The sequence below is a fragment of the Merops nubicus genome, unplaced genomic scaffold, assembly GCF_000691845.1.
Source record: "Merops nubicus isolate BGI_N331 unplaced genomic scaffold, ASM69184v1 scaffold11082, whole genome shotgun sequence".
NCBI classification, from domain to species: domain Eukaryota; kingdom Metazoa; phylum Chordata; class Aves; order Coraciiformes; family Meropidae; genus Merops; species Merops nubicus.
The window spans coordinates 5,450-15,151 of NW_008591567.1; the positions used below are offsets into that span (position 1 = coordinate 5,450).

General features: G+C 39.6%; 1 protein-coding gene across 1 annotated transcript in view; it reads right to left on the reverse strand.

Annotated features, from left to right (window-relative positions):
• Positions 1-3,229, reverse strand: part of LAPTM4A (lysosomal protein transmembrane 4 alpha) — a 6,983-nt gene extending 3,754 nt beyond the window's left edge. Inside the window, exons 1-3 of the mRNA XM_008950309.1 lie at positions 3,114-3,229; positions 873-949; positions 659-781 (exon numbers count right to left, since the gene is read on the reverse strand). Of these exons, the coding sequence (XP_008948557.1) occupies positions 659-781; positions 873-949; positions 3,114-3,219 (306 nt within the window). The 5' untranslated portion in view covers positions 3,220-3,229. The remainder of the gene's footprint in view (positions 1-658; positions 782-872; positions 950-3,113) is intronic.
• Between the last annotated feature and the right edge of the window lie 6,473 nt (positions 3,230-9,702).

Sequence of the window (9,702 nt, forward strand, 5' to 3'; positions counted from 1 at the left end):
CCCTGACCACAGTAACAAAGCCTCTCTCCAACACTAATCCAATATTTCACCTTTTTTAAAAAAGGATTTTTAAATTCATCTACTTGAAGAGATATAAACACCAGACAGAAAAGCCTTGTGACCCCTGTAAGCTGACAGCATATTCTACCCATGGAGTCTCAGTGCAGCTACAGCACAGGCAGAGTTAATGAAAATTCTATTGTTTCCTTAGAAAGTATGCAAGAGGGAACTCTCAGATTTCATCCCATAATGCTGTAGGACACTACATCAGATAAATTCTTACCTACATTCTTCTTCCCCTTCTCCACCCAAGAAGGGTCAACTCATTTTTAATCTGGGCTGACAAACCTGCCACAGAGCCACACTGCTTAAAGGGTGACAAACATTTTTGTTTCAAGTGCAAATGTAGCAAAGACAATTTGGATCAACAATTCCCATCAGGATTCTCTCTTTATCCTCCTTGGCTTTCCTTTTAGGGAGCAATGACACCTTCATCTCTCCCACCTCTGCTAAGTTATTCTCCTAACCACCCTAGCAGTCATCCCCTGTGGCTGCTGCTGTCTGAATTCCCCTTTCTTATGCACTGGAAGGTAACTATAGCTCAGTCACTTAGCCAATTAAACCAAAGTTTAAGTGTAAACTATCAACACACACTTACCAACTGATCCAGGTAATCTTTGATTCTGGGCAAGTAGGTTAGAGAACTGATGGCAACCAGGCAACTGAGCACAAAGTCAAAGAGTTGGTAACAGAAAAATGGGATCAGCCAGCCTACACGATGCTAAGACAAAGAAAAAGGCATCAGCCTGTAAGGTATTTAGTTAAAGAATTCAAGTTGCAAGTTTAAAACCAAAGACTATAAATATACTTACAGCAATTGCACCATACACCATCATTGCACTGATTGTGAACATGAGGAGGGAGATAGCAAAGAGAACACAGGCATTTTCTGCATGAAAAGAAAAAAACAGTAAGAATCAGGCATTTCCTGAAGTTCTCACACAGCAGCTGACAGGTACCCATACTCTGTATCCATTCCTGTGACACTCTCAACTGTTTCAATTGTACAAACCAGCAGCAGCAGAATTGAGTTACTGCTCTCTCCTAACAGAGAAAAGATCTGGCTCAAGAAAACCAACAGGCTTCTGGAAAAATCCCTCTACCTTAAAAGGCACAACAACTAGAAGCCTGACATAGCTTGATAGTAATGCAACATAACGATGCTGATTTGCAATATATGTCAGTGTGAGAAGTATGTGGGTGATTAACTTTACAACTGAAAGAATTTTAAGTGAAGCTAGCAGAGCATCAACCTTTACTCTTAAAAATGGTTTGATTATGTAATTCGGTCATTGGCAGTGGGAGCAGCACTGCTCCTTCAGTAACACTAAGGGAAACAGGAAATCCCTCTGTGGAAGGTATCCCGTTAGTTACAAGAAAAGGCAGTTGAACAGATGCCAAATGGGAGCAGAATCCAGGACACTCATGGAAACCAAACGATAAAGATTCTCCTTGTGCATCACAGTGGCTGGTGACAGAAGTACAGCTCTTTCCCCCAGGCAGATTAGATTCACTTTTCCACAGCCAGCACAGTTTACGTTTTTTAAGACACAGAGAAAGAAACCAGCTCGAGGGTCTATAGATGTGGTGAGTTAATGGTTTCGCAGCACAGACACCAAATTTTTGTGGTTCCCATGCTTGAAAGAGAGGGTCTGAGTATCATAACTTTCTGGTCTGCAGCTGATTAGGAGAGATACACTGCAGAAGCACTTAGTACCCAAATCAGTACACGGTAACATCTACATACAGAGATGGCATCAAGGAGGAGGTCCTTGAAATGCACTGTGTTGATCAGAGAGCCCCAAGTACTCTGCATAACCAGTAAGTGTGGGTTTCTTCTGCAGATTTATTACTCCCACTATCTACATGCACAATCAAAACTGTAATATCCCTTCATGTGCACAAAGCCTGCTAGCTCATATCCCAACATGGAAACAAGAATTTAAGTCAAAAGCACGTGATAGCCATTTTACACTAAGGAGCAGGGAAAGTACCTTCGGCTTCAGAAGCATCTCAGTCCTACATACTTAAGGCTACCAAGTACTGCAACATTCATTACAGAACATGACATTTACAGGTGTCTGCTGTAATTTTACTTAATATCTTGGCTTTATGACATATTTAGTCCTTGTTGCCACTCATTTCCTTACTATCATATGTGAGTTACAGACAGGCCAGAACTGACAGACCCTCAACTCCGATCATGAAAATTAAAACGAAAATTGTAAAACAGAATTCTGAACATCCAGATTCACACTGTACTCTATCTTCACTTCAGACTGGATGTGAACCTCCCTAAATTTTAGGGCAGTACAACAGACTGAGATGGGACACATTAGAACTGCCACAGTAAGCCTATTTCTGCACATTTAAAGAACTTAACAAGAAAAAAAAAAAGCATGCACCCAAGCTTACATGTCATACTTCAGTTAAAAAGCTTGGTCATTACAGACAAAAGTTTGACACCAATTACAACTGTTATATATTGTATATCATATGTGCAGAGTCAAAAGCAGCATCATAACTAGAATTAAACCTTCCTCATTTGTTTGTTCTGCATGTCAAACTCTAGATAAATATTTTGGATTCACTCAAGTACTTCAAATCCCATTTCTCTCACTTCTCTAAGAAAGATGGTGTGTTTTTCCTCTTAGTAAACTCATACACAATAGCTGTAAGCCCTTTCCTTAACTCTGTGAAGCTCACCAATAAAACAATCCAAAAAGTTTGCTGCTTTTTGGTTTATTGACACAGCAAGAATAGTAAATGTTTATGGAGAAAATGAACTGGACACCTTCCAGACATACTTCAATACTCAAAGCATTAGGAGGCCAAGAAATCTTACCACTTAGGATACTGGGGAGTAATGCAAAGTAAAAATATTCCATAAACGTTTTATTCTTGTAGAACAGTATTCCAAAATAATTAAAGAGAAATCCATAAAACAAAACGAGTGTATTTAAAAGCAGCATGCATATTTTACATGCTCATGTAAGGCAAGTGCACCAGGACACACTGCATGCTTCACTTTCTGGTCAGAGGGGTGCACCTACCAGCCATGCGCTCCGAGGCGTAGTAATTGCCGATGACCTCGTACTGGATGTCCACAGTCGGCACTATGTTTGGATGAGTCACTTCCACTGTCAACAAGATGCCCATCAGCAAGTTCACCACCTGAGAAAGATCACAGTTACCTTTACAACAGCTGTCATCTTCTTATGGACATAGTAATGCTTTTACTTCAGTTAGAAATAAACTCATTGCTTTTCTGATATGTTTAGGAAGAAGAAACCACCACCAAAAAATCCAACTTGCAATTAAATTTCGAGTTCATTTAGTTAAACCATTACCAAACCAACTAGACTAGCAGTGGATGTTTGCAGATTTTAACAAATCACAACAACTTCGCAAAGTAAGAGGACAGATGGGGTTTGTAGGGGTTCAAATTACAATCACACTGACACTGTGTGATAAATGCACAGATTTGTGAACCTGGAAACTGTAAAAAAGAGGTCAGAAAGGAAAAGGTGCACTGACACAATGAGAAACATGTGGAAACTTTCTGCTTCCTACAACAAATTGAAAGGCAGTTAATTTAATGTCCAAATGAGGTACTGCACCCTACTCAGTGCTGAGGGGCCAGCAGACAAGGGGATGTGTGAGCATCACACAGTAAATACTGTGCTGAGGAGAAGCTTCCACTGCAGCTCCCATCCTCAAATCTAGCTTGCTTTGGGGTTTAGTACAAGCAGAGGAGAACTGTCTCTCTCCCCTTCGTAGATCATTCAATAAAACCCCATCCTTCCCTATCAGAAAGGCTACACAAACACAAGTGAAGCTTAAACAAAAAACATCTCACACAAAGATTGAACCCCCAAATTTGTAAGCATTCACCATTGGCTATGTGTTTACCAGGCCTCCCCCTGCCTTACACCACCACTGAAGACAACTGCTGTTACCCCATTTTGGTACACACCAGAAACATTTTCAGTAACAGTAAGAGCTCAAAGGGTCTAAAGTAGCTTAAAGCTCTGCAAAATTGCCTCCACAGCATTTCTCACCTATTCAAGATTTACAAGGACATAGTTTCTGTTCCTAGTATCTGGAGAGACATCCCAAGGGAAAAGGTTGCATAACAAAAAATAAATTCAAGATATTTTCAAGTTGCAGTTGTTATTCAATCAGTATTCAGTCCAGTCAGCACCACCAGCAGTATGTTTTACAACTAGCCTCAAAAAGAAAAAACACAAACACAACAAACTGGTTTGCAGTTTCCCACAATTTAAGATGATGTGCCAGGTACTACTTCTTTTACTGGCCTGATTCCAGGAGTCAATGATAGTGACAAGTTATGCAAAATTACTGAAGTTTGCAGTATGGAAAAAAGCTTTGAACTTTTAAAATGAGTTTCAGCTTTTAAGGATTGCTACAAGCTTTTTTTTTTTCTTTAAAAGGATTTTGGTGTGTTTTTCCTTTTCTTCCTTGGGTCTAGTGATGTCATGGTGTTAAGCTTGCTTACACTTTCTGCTAAACAGAACCCTTTAATGAAATCAAAGCTGACTGGTTCATAGAAATGCTATGTCATCTTGTATTATATCAACTTCCTAGCACTTCCAACCACTTTCAGCCACTTGTAGCCTCCATTTTATGCTCTGGAATGTGAAACACAGTAACTAGTACTGCAAGCAGTAAAGTAGTAAGTTTAGCCACCAGCACCTTTAGCCCTGAAATTAGCCTATTTTCCCCCCCTTGCAAGATGCCTCCTACAGGGCAAACTATCAACTCGCTTATCTGCCACTTGTCTAAATCTTATTTTCCTTCACCATTGTTCAGATACATAGAATACCGTATTCTCTCACCACTCCTGCTTCATCTCTTTCATCCTTCTCTACTCAGGCTTTCTGCTCTCAATGTATTTTCAAGCCTATTTCCTCCTCTGTGAGTGAACCAGGAGTATCAACCTACTCTTTGGAAAATTAACTTCCAACTCTATACTTGTTTTAAAAAGCCTATGTCAAGGTTCAGATCTCTGGCAGTTGAATCAGATTTCTATTTCATAAAACACGCTCAATTAAATCATTTATTGTTTATAGACAGTCATACTTTAAACAGTGATGAAGTTCAAGACAGAAGACAGTATTACTTCAACACTGCAGTTAACTGCTGTGGTGGGCTAACTGCCTCCAGAGGAAGAGCAAGCAGCACTTGAATTAACAGACAAGTACTGAAGGACTTGAATGCCTAGGGACTGTGAGACTGCAATCCAACATCTGTCACTTTTTATTTTCATCCTGTCCATAGTCCTAAGTTACCATAGAAAGTTCTTAGCAATTTCACTAGTTACTGAGTGCAGTTCAAAGTATTAAAGCTTTATTTTCTCAGCCTGAAGTAGCATACAAGAAAAATTAGAGTAATTCCAAATCCAGCCTATCCTAATCCAGGATCAGTGAGACAAAATTAAAAAAAAAAAACACATACCACACCCCAACTTAAAAAAAACAAACAACACCACACACAAACCACTGCCAATTAAAACCCCAGGGTTTCCAGTACTCCCAGTACTGCTATTTGTGAATCATATCACAACCTCACACAATTCATCACATTCAACGTATGGATTTCAACTACGAGTTGCCAACAAGTCCAAACCAGGAGCCCTTTTAAGCACAAAGCCAGAGCCTGTATTTTAACCACTACCATTCTTCTCCCACAGAAGTTTGATAATACCAAGACCACAAGGCTTGCCTGAGCTTGATAGTCAATATGACTGGCACCAAAAGTACGGTTTGGACTGCAAGGCATCATCAGAGCTCAAAAGAATATACTCACTGGGAAAAAAATAAAAGTTCACAAATGGTCTACATGGAGAAGAAATTAAAAAAAAAACCTCACAGCATGTTAAGCCACACTATAAACTGACCACTCCTTCTCCCACAAAAACCCCACTAACCCTGACAAGCCAGCACTCAGTGGATACTGCACCCTTCCAAGGTAACATGCCAGAAATCCCAGCAGCCTCCATCCTAGTCTTTGTTAGGAAGTCAAAAAATAACAGTAAAAACACATTACAAAATCCATGTTAAAATTATTATTCAAAAGATGGTTCCATGACAATGAAGAAAATCTCTATTTTTTGTAGTAGTTTGAGAAGTATATTTTACTCTCATAACTGGGGTAACTGATCTTAACAGAAGTTTGGTGTAGCTTATACCAAAATTAAAAGTCCAATAGCTGGTATTAAACTAGAAAGTCAGCATTTATTACAAATCGGTAACAGAAATATTAGAAAAGATGGCTCCATGACAATGAAGAAAATCTCCATTTATTTTTTGTAGTAGTTTGAGAAGTATATTTTACTCTCATAACTGGGGTAACTGATCTTAACAGAAGTTTGGTGTAGCTTATACCAAAATTAAAAGTCCAATAGCTGGTATTAAACTAGAAAGTCAGCATTTATTACAAATCGGTAACAGAAATATTAGCTCCCCATATGATCACAACTCAAAAGACTGTGGGATTATAATGCACATTAGCTCTTTAATTAGTGAGCGTTATCTCCACGGTATACATTTAATGACTAATCACGGAAGAGCTCCATCTCTCTGGAGGCCTGAACATGAATCCTAGGTTTCCCCAAGCACTGAGTGACTAAAAGTCTCAGGCATAAGTAAGGATTCCTACTTACTATTTCCTTTTATGAGTGGAAAAGAAGAGGGAAACCGCTTGCTATGTACTAGTACACTTTCTCATATTCCACTCACTTTTCCAGTGCTTTTCTTTAATCATGTTCCTGAATAAACAAACCAAGATGAGGGTTTTGTTCTCTTTTGTTTGTTGTGGTTTTTTTTTCTTTTAAATTATTATTGTACCAAAATAATAAAACCAGAAAAAAAAAAGTTTTGAATAGAGTACTTCAGAGCTTCTAGCACTGTCAAGATTAGACTGGGACCAGTCTTCACTTATGGAAACCTCACTTGGTGAACAAGCAGGTCTAGAGATCACCCTCACTCTCCTGCTAACCAGCAGCAATTGCATCATTTTGACTCCATCACTGAAGTTTGCTGCCAGAATGAAACAGCCACTCCCTCCAAAACAATGCTCTTACTTTTTAGACTGTTTACTGAACTTTAGTCTGATTTTTGCCAGTGCAGTGTTCATGCTTCCGGTTTCTGGAGCGTGCTGTGCCTCGTCAGAAAGCCTGCAGGAAGAAACACACTTCAAAGCCACACACACGCAATGCTGGAGCTAGGAATAGGAGGTTTCTTTTTCCTTCTGACAGAACAGTAGCGGGTGTTGCAGAGTAAACCAAACTATCACAGTCCTGGAACTCAAAGTATGAGTCTGCCAGAAATGTTCTTAACTCATCTTTCTGCAAAGACAGCTTTATCTGTTTATCAGTAGCAGCACATGGACTGAAACACGCTTAAAAGACACAGTTTGATCCCACAACATTAACGTTTTTGACGATAACATCCTTGTTCTCTCTAGGCTCACAGAAGTACACAACCAGGACAGTGATATAAATGTTTCAGTGAGCAGATAAGTTCATAAGATACAAGATTTAAGAGCAAGAAATAGAAAATGCCTAGAGAAATGGTTACATAAGAATAATGCGCATGTATTAAGTGGCCAAAACTCTTATCTTACTAAAACATCTGGAGCAGATTGCTGCGAGACTCCATTTTGTTTGGTATCAAATTCCTTCAGGACTGCACAGCACAAGAACACAGTCTACCCAGTAACTCCAGGCTGGCCAAGACTCTCAGCAACACCAAGCTATTGTTGAACTAAGCACTCTCCCCCACCGAAACGCCACCTCCCTCACATAAAAAAAAATTCCCAACAAGCAAAACAAAAAACCCACCCCACACAAAGTCACTATTATTTGTCCCACTGTAACTTAGAAACACTTATCACAAGCTAATGTCTGAAAGACTGAAGTTAGTGATATACTTAAATGGTGCACTGACAGGCCTGAATAACCTGACATACCCTAAGCCATTATTTGAATTTTTTTTTTTGTAGTTCATCAGCAGAAAGATAATTTAATTTGCACTGTCCAAATTGTCCTTTACCTTCAGAAAGTAGGAATTAAAGTTTAATTCTGATCTAAAGCACTATACAAGACCACCTAGTCCTTCGTGGTAAGAATTTATTTCAGCTCAAACAGCTAACAGTTGTCAGACTTCAGAGTTATCACCTTTTCTCAGCTGCAGCTGGGAAGAAATAGATAAAAGTTCTCTATGCATAGTTCTTACAAATTGTTTGATAAAGTTCACAGAAAAAAAAACAGCACCCTGCTACAGTGCTCAACTATATCTTTCCCTCTAGCAGTCCAAATCCATGGCAGCTACACGAGATCAAAGGAACACTTCACCAGAGCCACCACTCCACCTCTGAAGCCATTGGCCTCATCAATGACCAGCCTATTTTTCATGGCCCAGGAGCACTACTGAGATCTGAAGGGATTCAGGAAGGAGGAAGAGGTGCTGCATCCGGGCAACAACATGAAATGGAGGTAGGAGCTGGAAGTACTACTGGGTCTGCAGCCAAGGAAAGCACACCCCTGCCCACCACCTCCACCAGGTTCTTGGGTTTCCAGAGACTCGTGTGACCAGGACACCGAAGTGGGGAAAGGCAGTAAGTGAAGTGCATTTGTTTCATAATAAATACGAGTATCTCTTCATTGCTAACACGTTATGCTTTTACTTGAGATACCAGAAGTGCATTCTTATCTCCTTCCATCGGCCCAGGGTAAAACTCCTGTAAGTTTTGCACGTTTCCATAATAGGTCCAATGCTCAATACTGCAGTGGACCTTACTTTTCTACTTTACATGAACTACAGTAAAGTTGCTTTAAACAACTCAAGACATTCTTCCCCATTTATTTTTAAAGAAGAAAAAGTAACTCTAGAAAGGAGTTTTGTTATACTTCCCACCCCCTATCTTGCTTTTTATTCCATTCCTCTCTCTTGCCATTTTATTCATCTGTACATTTTCTTGTCAATGGAAGGACAGAGGTGGAAAAAAAAAAATAAAGAGAATTTTCCCACACTTGCTGAAGATAAACCATAAATTCTCCAAACTTAAATCTCCATGCCTGTAAAAACAGTTTCTGTACATAGTTCCTTTACATCAAGTCATAAAAAGTCATCATTCTCTATTCTTACAGTTTGGGGAAAAATAAAGGAAAAATATAGCCTTTGGTTACAGCTTTGAAACAGAAAAGCTGTGATGGAACATTTTAAAACTATCCTCGCAGTTTACTGCCCATGCCACTAATAGGATGGAAAGACGAGGAAATGACTTCAGTAAAGGAGAACTCGGTTCCCCTCTCGGTGAGCTAGGGGATGTTAAGGCTCCAGGCCTTAACTTCCTGATACAGTTTTCACATTTCTATTTCACTCTAGTTTAAAGCTATACCTACTATATTCACCACCACAACTCTCTCAGAGAAAAAGCACCTACAGGTCAGAAAAGATGAAGCGTTTTGTAAGCCAAATCTGTTTGTATTGTTCCTCAACTACTATGACAAGCACACAAGCAGTCGCCATGCTCAGTTTGAAGACCCTCACCTTCCTCTCTAAGGTTACTCACTACCCAGGGGAACTACATCTTACCGCCCTATTCCCAACACAGCCC